At 35.6% G+C, this 12,458-nt stretch overlaps 1 protein-coding gene across 4 annotated transcripts in view; it reads left to right on the top strand.

Moving 5' to 3' along the window:
- The window catches only part of prkcea (protein kinase C, epsilon a), a 59,480-nt gene that overhangs the window by 25,384 nt on the left and 21,638 nt on the right, over positions 1 to 12,458 (top strand). For all 4 annotated transcript variants that reach the window (XM_058793506.1, XM_058793510.1, XM_058793509.1 and 1 more), the window contains exons 3-10: positions 6,109 to 6,274; positions 6,793 to 6,827; positions 6,992 to 7,080; positions 7,982 to 8,111; positions 8,185 to 8,327; positions 8,629 to 8,728; positions 9,131 to 9,336; positions 9,417 to 9,590. In XM_058793506.1, coding sequence (XP_058649489.1) covers positions 6,109 to 6,274; positions 6,793 to 6,827; positions 6,992 to 7,080; positions 7,982 to 8,111; positions 8,185 to 8,327; positions 8,629 to 8,728; positions 9,131 to 9,336; positions 9,417 to 9,590 — 1,043 coding nt within the window. The remainder of the gene's footprint in view (positions 1 to 6,108; positions 6,275 to 6,792; positions 6,828 to 6,991; positions 7,081 to 7,981; positions 8,112 to 8,184; positions 8,328 to 8,628; positions 8,729 to 9,130; positions 9,337 to 9,416; positions 9,591 to 12,458) is intronic.

The raw sequence follows: 12,458 nt of genomic DNA, 5'->3' as shown, positions 1-12,458 counted from the left end.
AAAAATAAAAGTACTGACCTAAAACTTTTGATCTGTAGTGTGTACTGTAACGCTTATTTAATTTGATAATGTGCTGTTTGTGTGTGTTGCAGTTATTGGTCATGAGAATTACACATGACTTAAGTTCTAGCATTTCCAAGTGTATTTATTTTGCCTCTTGTGTTAACAGGCTACTCTATTCACACAGCAGGAGAGTAGCTGCAAGTACAGTTGCAGCACTGAGCCTATTTTTGCTGTTCGTGCTGCACTGAACTAAACGGAAATAATTGTAAATACACTTAACCTGTTTATGAACACAATTTCTTTTTTTAACTATATATGTTTTTATGTAGCACCATAAAATACTGGAGCAAACTGTTCACACTTTATGGAAGGTTACATGCACAAGCTCAAACAGTGCTTTCTATTCACTTAATCCAGAGTCCAGATGATTTCATAACAGATTATAGCTTTTGCAATTTGTGCCGATTAATTACGCATGTACGTAAATGTGTTTAATGTAAATTAGATTTCACAATGATTCATTTGTAATAACTCTGAATGGCCAAGATCTCACTGAAAAAAAAAAAAAAACATTTTGTGTGGAAACAATTTTCACTCAAATGAAAAGGAACACATTGAATTAAGCATGAAATTTTGTACAAAAAATTTAATAGTTTATTCTTGTTACAAATACTCCAGTAATCAGTTTTATTATAACATTTTTAATTTTTTTACAGTGTATGATTTTAAGGCCGTTTTTAAGTGCATGTTACCTAATAGCCTACATAGCTTGAGTCTCTAACGGTCCTGTTGATAAGACCAGCATTACCAGCATACGTTGCGTTTTGGATGCTGGTATTAACCAGCAAATTTATCTTGGTTTCAACAGAAAGATCAAATTCAACAGGCTAAGGTGGTCCACCAGCTAGACTGCAAACCATCACTAACCAGATTGTACCAGCATGTACCTGCAGGGAGCTATCAATCTGCACTAATTCTCTATCTCTAAACTCTTTAAACTTTACCTGGGATGATGAAGTTGAAGGTTGTGTGGCTCATGTCGCTCACTGATCAATCTGAAGTTATGGAACCGACTGTCATTGAGTTATAAGCAGATCTGCAATCTCTCTCTCTCTCTCTCTCTCTCTATCCCTCTCTTTTTCTGATTGATGCCATTTTAATTGGTCCCATGCTGTGCTCTGGCTGGATTGGAGAGTGCTTGTGGGTGGCGTGTCTGGGGCTGAAGTGGCATTGGCGTGGGTGGAGGCTGCCCCGAGCTCCTCTTGGCTGTCTGACCGTGGGCGAACACAGCCGTTCGGCTCAAACTCTCATCAGCTCAGCCTTCTAAAAGCCAATCAGGAGAATAGTGAACGAAATATACACGAACAAAAAGAGAGCAACCGTGAGAGACGTAGAAGGATGAGTATGTGCGTATAGAAGGGAGTGACCGTGGTTTGGTGAAACGCACGTGCAGTCGTCCCTGATCACCATGGACACAGTCACTAAGGAACGTGTTCATGCATTCTCACCTGCTGCATGTCATCAGACTTGAATGAGATAGATAACGATTATAAAAGTGTGACTGTGTACTGTACTCCTGTCACACCGATTTCTCTTTCTCTTTTAGATCTTTCTTTCTTTCTTTCTTTCTTATTATTGCAAACAGACTGTCAGCATTTACTAAACAGCGTGTGTGTTCATTTTCATTAGTGCTGTCAAACGATTAATCGCGATTAATCACATCCAAAATGAACATTTTTGTTTACATAATGAATGAATGAATGAAGCATTTATATATATAATATATGTGTACTGTGTATATTTATGTAGATAATACCCACACATACAGTATATATTTTGAAAATATTTAAATGTATTTACATGTATATATTTATATTCATATAATATCTATCATATATAAATAGATTTTATATATGACCATATTTTTCTTAAATGTATACAAAATAAATATACACAGTACATACACATATATTATGGAGACAAAAACTTTTATTTTGGAAGCGATTAATCACGATTCATTTTTTGACAGCACTAATTTTCATTTATATTTTCAGTTTTCATTTTAATCCTAGTTTAAATTTTAGTAAATTCATCATTTTTATTAGTCTTTTATTACTTCTATACTTTTAGTAATTTTAGTCGTTCAACTTAAAAGGGGATAGTTCACCCAAAAATGAAAATTCTATCATTAATAACTCACTCTCATGTCGTTCCAAACCTGTTAGACCTTTGTTTCATTTTTGATGAAATCTGAGAGATTTCTTACCCCCCATAGACAGCAACGCAACTACCATGTTCAGAAAGGTAGTAAGGGCATTGTTAAAATAGTCCATGAGACATCAGTGATTCAACTGTAATGTAGATACTGATACTGATTCTTTTCTGTGTCGCCCCCAACTCAGTTTTGTCAAAAATGTCAGATACAACCTTAGAATTCTGTTAATTCAATGGTGACATATATATATATATATAGCCATATATATTTGTTAGCATTAAATAGCATGTCAGTATTGTATTAGCCACCTGCACCTCTCTGCACCTTATCTCTAGATATCAGTCTCGACCATTGAAACCATCCTTATCTGACAACCATTATACAGATAACAATGCGTGTGTTTGTGCCTGGTTCAATAATAAACCGAAATACAAACTAGATCCAGGAATCTCCATACAGAGCTTAGTCAGAGTGGGCAGCATATTTACTTTGACACAAGCAACAATGAGGCTTCAATGTGTCATACTGCCTTAAAGCTCTGTTATGTCAATATTTTTTCCATTTTCCATACTGGAAATTCCTGAAAATAACATGTTCCACAAAGACACATAGGCAGAAACATTGTACAGAAGAAACTGAGTTTTTTGTTTTGTTTGAGTTTGAGTTAGCATATTGCTAAGCTAACAGCATGATGCTTTAATAAGTAAAGAGAATCTGTAATAATGAATAAATAGTTAATTTTGGTTAGAAAATTCAACTATAAAATATTTTAAAATAGTTGACTCTGTTACTTTACTTTACTATACATGCAATGATGCCTTACCTCACTTTACTGCCTTTATGTTGGGCCTATGATGCCTTAAAATGCTGTCTAGTTTGTCAGCACACTAGATTTAGAAAGAAAGCTATTGATTTCCTTCCTGCCTCATGTTCATGTCAAATTAAATAGGGCGACTACTCTGACTAGATCTATAAAGTGAATGCAGACAGTATGAACTCCACTGGTATCATGTCTTCCCTGTCAGTGTATTTATGTGTGGTACTCTAACGTGAACTGTGTTGTGCTGGGAGGTATAGGTGTGTTATGGTTAAGCCCTGCTTTTTGAGCAGATGGATAATGTATTATGTAAGCACATCTATCCCACTAATGGCCCTTTTAGCTGCCATGCTGTTCTCCTGAGCAGCTGCCTGCTCCAGAAGACAGGACGCTCTGATATGAGACAACACACACACACACAACTTGCTCCATGAGCACCCTGACATGAGACAGAATGCAGATATACACACACACGCTCACCGAACGTCCCCCAGGAACCTCGCAATGGTAATTGTACCGAGCCTAGTTGCTCTACGGGGGCTGCGTGCCGCCCTACAGGGATTCGTAGCTGTAATCACACCTCTGCAGCAGCTCCCCTTACAGACAGCATTAAAATAATGCAGCCCACACATACACTGCTGTACTGAAAGACCAGAAGTGTGGGAGGAGTTGGATGGCAAGTTTATTGGAACAAAACAAGAGGGAGAAAGTTGTTAGACTCTCTACTCTCCTCCAAGGAAACATCTCTCTCTCATTGACGGACATTATGGGCAATGCCACAACACACATAGTGATGTGAAATGCAATTTCACGGTTGTTTGTGTGATGAAGGAACGCTGTCCCCCCAAAAGGCATGACCTGACTGCTGGAATGCATGGAGCCATGGCAGTGGGTCACATGGTTGGTCAGGTGGTCCTCGGCCGCCAGTTTCTCTCATGATCAACACACATATACACAATTACTGCAGCCCTGAAAGGGGGAAAGTGAGGGGAAGACTTGCTTGAGAATCAATGATGTGTTTGTTCACTTTCTCTGCTGGCTGGGTTAATGTAAGATCATGAGGCTTCTTGAGGACCGACCAAATGTTTGGAGTTTGGTGACTGACCAAAGTTCTACTGTACCAGAGTGTGTGGATGTGTGTTCACTTTAGAAAGTGTTTGTACTGACTTTTATTTTTAGCTCATGTTTAGTGGCACAGACAGTGATGAAAGCACTATAATTATATAATATATATATAATATAATATAATATAATTTTAAATAAAAATCAATTAATGCAAAATGTACACTGGTCAGTGTGATTAAAATTTTTTTTATGTAGCCTATTTCAAAGCTGCATTTATTTGATCAAAAATATTATAAAAAGCAATATTGTGAAATATTATTACAGTTTTAAATAACTAATTTCTATTTGAATTTGTTTTAAAATTTAATTTATTGCTGTGATGCATTTTCAGTATCATTACTCCACGCTTCAGCGTCACATAATCCTTCATTCTAATACTCTGATTTGGTGTTCAAGTAGCATTTATTATGATCAATGTTTAAAACAGTTGTGCTGCTTAATATTTTTGTTGAAATCTATGATGCACTACGATTTTTTTACTACATATTTTTCAGGGTTTTTGATTTAAAGAAAGTACAAAAGAACATTACTTGTTAATTGCACTTATTTTGAACATTTTAATGTGTTTTTGCTGAAAAAAATTAAAATAAATTTCTTCAGAACTTTTGAATGGTAGTGTAGACTTTTTTTCTTTAACCCTGCACTGTAAAAAAAACAAAGTTGACCTAACTCAAAACAACAAGGCAACCTATCACAATCAACCTTTTAAGTTAACTCAACTAGCAACCGACAACTTAAAAACTTAAGTTCATCTAATGAATAAAAGTCAGTCTACTGAGTGTTAAAAGATCTGTCAGAGCAACCAAATATGTTTTAGCAACACTACTCTTTTCTTTTAGATTTATGTTTATTTTCAAAGTTTTCTACATAATATGGATAGTATTTGCCTCTCAAAACTAAAGGCAAACATTTATGTTAATGAATAAATATCTTAAACAAGTTGCAATTAGATGCAAATATACAGTACCTCAGCACACGATTCTCAAACATGGTGAGGATAAACAAATTTTAAATCAGTCAAAATATGAAGTCTGATCCACATGACAGCTGACAGTAACAACAGCAGCAGCAACATAAATTAAGCCAGCAAAATGTAAAACAATGATAATATTTTAATAATAATTAACATAAAATATTTTCAAGCTGCAGTGCATGCTGGGAACTTGTGCAATGTTGTTCAATGTAAAATTGTTTGTTAAGATGACTCCGTTTGAAAAGTTCTACTAACCAATGTAAAAACGTAGCCTGAACAAAGAATTTTTAGAAGTAAATTTTTTGTGTGAACTGAACAAAAATACTCTAAACATGTCGCTAGCAAAAGTCGTTTTGTTTACCTTACTTAGATACTCAAGTATTTGTTCACAACATATCCAGATGTTCTCCCAACTTTTCAAATTGAGAATCGTATGCTGAGTTACTGTATGTTTGCATCTCATTGCAACTTGTTTAATATATTTGTTCATTAACATAAATGTTTGCCTTTACTTTTAAGAGACAAATACTATCCATGCTATGTAGAAAACTTTGAAAATAAATGTAAATCTAAAAGAAAGTGGATTGTTAAAAAACGATTAGTATTGCAAATTGCTAAAACATATTTGGTTGCTCTGACAGATCTTTTAACACTCAGTAGACTTTATTCATTAGATGAACTTAAGTTTTTAAGTTGTCGGTTGCTAGTTGAGTTAACTTAAAAAGTTGATTGTGATAGGTTGCCTTATTTTTTTTGAGTTAAGTCAACCTTTTTTTTTTTCTTTTTACAGTGTAGGGGACATACAAACTTACTAATATGCTGATTAAAAAAATAAATACATATGTGGACACACATACTGTATATACATGCATTACATACATTAATAAATAAATAAGTTGTTTTATTTAAAATATATACACATTCAACATATTAACATTCAGCTGTCTTATTTTTCCATGTCTTTTTACTCTGCAGCAGCATCATCCACTGAAAATGAGGAGAGAGTGTTCCGTGAGAGGATGCGTCCACGCAAACGTCAGGGAGCGGTCCGGAGGCGCGTCCATCAGGTCAACGGTCACAAGTTCATGGCCACCTACCTGAGACAGCCCACCTACTGCTCCCACTGCAGAGATTTCATCTGGTAGGACCCTCAGCGCCCCTTACCTGTCACCCTTTATCTCATTCACAACAGCTACGTCTATAAAGATCCCTTTCAGACATATAAAAGCTTTTGTTTATGTCATTTTCCAAGTCGATGCATGATGACACCTGATGCTAATCACAGGCACTCCTCTTGGTTCCAACAAAAGATTTTTGTAATGAATATTAATATTGAACGCAAATTAGATCGACTGTTCATGTGCCTGTGTGGAGGGCCTAAAGGGATGCATTCATAGATTAGACAGATGTTTATTTTTATCTCTGCAAACAGTTCCTCCCTGTACAGTAATAACTGTTAGGTCTAACTATTTGCATACCTGGTGAATAGTGCATCTGTGTGGCTCCACACAATGCTGCTTGTTGCCGCTGACACAATCAGCTATAGATGCAGTGTCTGTGTTGTAACACAACTCCCCCTCTGCTGGTCAGAAACAGAACTGAACCATCTTGCTGTATGCCAGAGTTGTCTAACACATTTATTTCACTCTGGTTCTGCAGGGGTGTATTGGGGAAACAGGGGTATCAGTGTCAGGGTGAGTAAGACTCTTCGCTTATGTACAATGACAATAAAATCATTTATAATCTTTCCTCATTTGATAATCCAATCTTTATCTTTTTATATATATGTTTTTTTTTTTTTTTTCTATTGTTATTACCATGCAATGTTAACTTTTTGCCTGTTCCCCAAATCTCTCAGTGTGTACCTGCGTGGTCCATAAGAGATGCCATGAGCTTATTATAACAAAATGTGCTGGCTTGAAGAAACAGGAAGATACTCCTGAAGAGGTCAGTTCTACATTCTTGCTCTCTCAAGCTATGTTTGAGTTTGCATACTTGTATTTGTTTCTGAAGTATGTATACTACACATTATGACCTAATACATTTGCCAATGTGTTTACAGTTATCACAACAGAAAATAACGTGTTTCCCAGAATACGATGCACTTATCTTGACCTTCTTTTTACAGTGTGACAAATCATATCAGCAGCATTCTTCAACATTCTTCTTTCTTTCTTGTCATGTTTACTTAAAATTTTGTTAAAATGTAGTTATTGTATTTCTGAGATGGTAGCGGGACACCACACATAATATAACATGAGATAATGTGACAACTTTTTATAAATGTACTGTAGGAAGATCATGAGGACTTTTTAAAATGTTAGATATTGATGCATGATATGTGATGAGAAACATACTATTTTATTTTTTTTAAGTAGTGTACTGTACAGTGTATACTGTGTTGTTTTTCAGTATGCTAGTATTCTAACAATAGCCCATGCAGTGCTATTTTAATATTATTTTGATATTAATTAAAAGCATTATTATTGTATTTTTTTTCTTTTCTTTTTATATTTATATTTACCTTTCTTTTTTAAATTCCAGTTTTAGTAATTGTAGTACTTTGGCTTAAACTTATTTTATTTCAGTTATTTGCCAAGGCAAAATTTACCTTGAATTTTTCAGTTTTAGTTTTTCCCATCTAATATTTATTTGCAGCTTTTTTAAAATGAACTAATAAACAAATAATTTACTTTACTAATAATGAATCATAGTTTTAGTTGTAGTTTTAGTTAACAACACTGAGCCTCATGTGCCTAAAACTACTAAAATCTCTGCAGTATTTCCTCGTCAGAGTGATCAGTTGAATTGTGGGTATTGTGGCATGAATGATGTTTTGTTTTTACAGGTTGGCTCCCAGCGCTTCAGTGTAAACATTCCACACATGTTCAGCATTCATAATTACAAAGTCCCCACCTTCTGCGACCACTGCGGCTCCTTACTTTGGGGACTAATGCGGCAAGGCCTGCAGTGCAAAGGTAAGTGTTGTAAAGAATCAAGAATCTGATGTTATTGCCATGTATTCATTTCTGCCTTCTCGCCTGTTTCCAGCCTGTAAAATGAATGTCCATCGGCGCTGTGAAAGTAATGTAGCTCCTAGCTGTGGCGTCGATGCCAGAAAAATTGCTAAAGTGCTCTCTGATCTCGGGGTGACGCCAGATAAGATCTCCAACAGTACCCAGCGCAGGAAAAAGGTGAGCGGCCTAAATATCTGAGGAATGTGGGGAGGCCAGATTGGACCATGGGTTGATGCAATAATCTACAGAACACAAGAAAATGAGTTACAAAATACTGTTGCTCATATCACATGAGAAAAGCACATTATAAGCAGGGGGACAAAATTAAAGTATGATCACTTTAAATAATGATGCAGTAAAATGAGGCCAGTGATGATTGTGACGATGATGTAAAAGATTAGGCGAGAAAGGCATTAAAATATTAAAAACATTAGTATTTTAATATTTAATATTGATATTAAAAATGTTCTCTCTTTAGTTGACTCCAGGGCAGGACCCTCAGCAACCCACAACAGAAGCCCCCATATCAGAGGAATCTGACCGATGCAAATCAGCTCCAACTTCACCTTGCGACCAGGGTACAAAATTACACACACTCTCACACTCTCTGCAATCTTAGTCTTTCATTACTACATATTCATAATAATTATATTTGCACACTTAAGGGGATAGTTAATCCAAAAAGGGATTTTCTGTCATTTTTTGTTCTAAACCTCTACATTTTTTTTTTTTTTCTGACGTAGAACACAAAAGGAGAAATTCTTCCAACTCCAATTTCAATTATATTCCTGTTACCGCATGGAACATCTTTATAATTTTATCCAGTATAATTGAATGTAATTTAATTTAATTTCTACTTTTGTGTTTTATGTAAGAAAGAAAGAACTCATACAGGTTTAGTGTGAGTAAATAATGGCAGAATGATCATTTTTGAAAGAATTATTCCTTTAAGTCTAATGTTTATGTTTGTCTATTTGTAGCAGAGCTTGCAGAACTGGAGAGTATCCGCAAGGCCCTTTCATTCGGCCAGGAGCACAAGTCTTCCTCCTCCTCCGCAAGCAGCGGCGTTCAGAGCACAGCGACCGAGGGTCGGGAGAATGGAGATGTGAAGACCATCCAGACGAAGAGGATGAGTCTCACAGACTTCTCTTTTATCAAAGTGCTGGGCAAAGGCAGCTTTGGCAAGGTGAGCGTTTTTCACAGATCAGTACTTTTCAGATTTGGTATATGAATCAACACCTTCACCTTGCCCTTTCCATGCTGTAGGTAATGCTGGCAGAGCTGAAAGGCACAGATGAAGTTTACGCTGTGAAAGTTTTGAAGAAAGACGTCATCCTTCAAGATGATGATGTGGACTGCACTTTGACAGAGAAACGCATTCTAGCCCTGGCTAGAAAACATCCCTATCTCACCCAGCTATTCTGCTGTTTCCAGACAAAGGTAAAACAGTCACTAAACCAAGACCCAATTTCTCGCTAATCCAGACTCGAGATTAAACACTTTAGATCTACCGTCTTTTCCATGTCATGGAGACATTTTGTCCACACTTCTGTTGGCCATACCATAAAAGTGGATGAATTTATACTGTCAAGTTCCAAAATAGAACTTCATGCATTGAGCTCTATGCAATAATTCATAGTCCATACAACTTGCATACCTCATTCCAAGTCTTCTGAAGCCGTACAATAACTGTATGTGAGTAAACTAACCAAAAATTAATTTGAACTATTATTAAAAAAAATATTGCTAAGTCTACAATAAAGTTTAGTTTATGCATTAGGTATCATGAAGTAACAATAAATGGATTTATTGGACAACGTTACTGATAATTTCTATAGACACTACCATTCAAAAGGTAAGGCTTTATAATATGTTTAAAATGTTTTTGAAAGAAATCTCTCAATACTCACTAAGGCTGCATTTATTTTTTCACATATACAATAAAAAATATTTTTTTCTTACGATGGTTCATTTTCAGGAGCCAATAATCCAGTCACATAGTCCTTCAGAAATCATTGCGATGTGCTGATTTGGTGCATATTTTATATTTCTTGATTATGCTGAATATTAAATATTTATTATTATTATCAATGTTGAAAATGGTTTTTGCTGCTTAATGTTGTGTGTAAACCATGATACATTTTTGTCAGGATTCTTTGATGAATAGAAAGTTCAAAAGAACAGCATTTACTTAAAATAGAAATATTTTCTAACAATGTAAATCTTTGTTAACTTAATGTATCCTTGCTAAATAAAAGAAGAAGATAAAAAGATTGACCCTGACCCAAATATTTTGAACTGTAGTGTATGCTAATGAAGTTTTAACATTTGAGTTCATGGCACCTAATACATTAACTAATGTTAAAAAATCGAAACAATCATGTAAAAATCTCAATGTTTTCTCATAATCCAGCAGATGGCAGAGCCACACACATTATGACTTTATCAGGATTTCGCTGCTAATAACAGATGTTGTCCAGGAGGTGGCAGTGTGGCCTCTTTCTGATGGCTAATGTGTTTTTAGATCATGTATGGCAATGTGGTTTTAGGTGACAGTCTGTTTTAAACTGTATAAAAAGAGAGTCAGTTGAGGTTATGAAACCTTTAGCAGTTTAAAGTGGTTTAGGATCCTAAAAAGTGCCTGGTTTTGTTTTCTAAGTTAAAAAAATGACACCAGCGTGTGAATTTAAAAATCGCTGAAATATGTCCAGTAAGTTAACTTCTTTGAATTTCGTTTAATCACCAGGGGTGCACAAACTTCTGCACACAACTGTATTTACAGATAGTGAAGGCAAGTTAAAGTGGTACTTGTTCTGTCAATGAATTGTGCTCATTAATGACTCTGACATCCTTTTCACCCAGGCTTTTATCACTCTCATCTTCTGTCTCTTTTCCCCGTCCTTCTCTATTTTGCACTTTCACTTCTTTTGGTCTCTTGTTCAGCTTCCCCTCCCATGCCCCAGTTACACTCACAGTGATATCTAGTGTCCTCATTTCTCTTTTTACCGCCCCCTCTCTATCTCCCCTCTCATTCTCATTTACCCACATCTGAGCACACACTCACAAAAAGAGTACAATACAAGAGATGCAAAAACGAAGGGTTGGAGGCAGTAGTAGTGCGGGAAAGGGGCAGAAAGAAGGAGGAAGACGTGATTTGGGGGGAACGAGGAGTTGTGTACTCTTTTTGAACTGTTGCCTCTGGTTTTAATCAGCTTTGGGATCGTAGCCATATTCTTATCAACTGTAATTACGCTGCAGTAATGTAAATAACATTACACAACTGTTTCTGATGAGGCCTGTTGGGACTGCGGGCAGACATGCTCCTGCAGACAGAAAATAGCCAAAAGAAGGGGCCTTATAGAAGAACCATGAGGAGTATTATGGAGCATGTGAAGTCTGAATGATTGCCTAGGAAAAAGAGAGAGGCAGAAAGGAGGAGGGGCAGAGGGTTAGCTCATGCTAGAGCAATTCACTGGGACTTTAAAACTACAGATAAACAACAGTTAAAGTACTCGTTCATCCAAAAATTAAAGCTCTGTCATCATCTACTCGCCCTTATGTCACTTTTTATATTATGATAGTTCTTTATTTGATATATTATTAGTGCTGTCAATCGATTAAAAAATTTAATTGCGTTAATCACAGTCATGGACTGTGATTAATCATGATTAATCACAAATTTAAAATACTAGGATTTACCTGTAAATGTGTTGAAATAAAGAAATGCATGACAAACTAGTTTAAGGAAACAGAACCTTTCACACCTCCGCCAGGTATGAGACATAATCCTTATTATTCTTTTGTTTTTATTCAGCCATTATCAGCCTTTATACTAGCAAAAAAAAGGTTTACCAAGCCACGTCGCTTCAATCCCAGTATACATTTACCCAACTATTATCAAAAATATTCATAAATAAATACAAAACATTTTCTTGCGACCTTACGTGAAGTATTATGACAAAATAATTACTACGATAGGATATTTGTATGTGATTTTCTTGAGATGAATGTGTACATCTGAAATGCTCATTTGTGCAGCGATATAAAAGGCTATAAATAGCATAGTGAGTTCTGAGTAAAAGTGTACTATTAATCTCATAAATTGTCTTATGAAGCATGATGCTAATATTAGCTCTAATGCACCTGCAGAACAGGTCCAATTCTTCTTCATAATGCATTTTGTCATAATACTTCACGTAAGGTCGCAAGAAATGTTTTGTTGTATTTATTTAGAAATACTTTTGATAATAGTTGGGTAAATGTATACTGGGATTGAAGCGATGTGACTTGGTAAACGTTTTATTGCCA

Source organism: Onychostoma macrolepis, chromosome 12 (assembly GCF_012432095.1).
Source record: "Onychostoma macrolepis isolate SWU-2019 chromosome 12, ASM1243209v1, whole genome shotgun sequence".
NCBI classification, from domain to species: domain Eukaryota; kingdom Metazoa; phylum Chordata; class Actinopteri; order Cypriniformes; family Cyprinidae; genus Onychostoma; species Onychostoma macrolepis.
The sequence above is the reverse complement of the archived record's forward strand: the minus strand, read 5'-3'. Positions and strand labels throughout refer to the sequence as shown.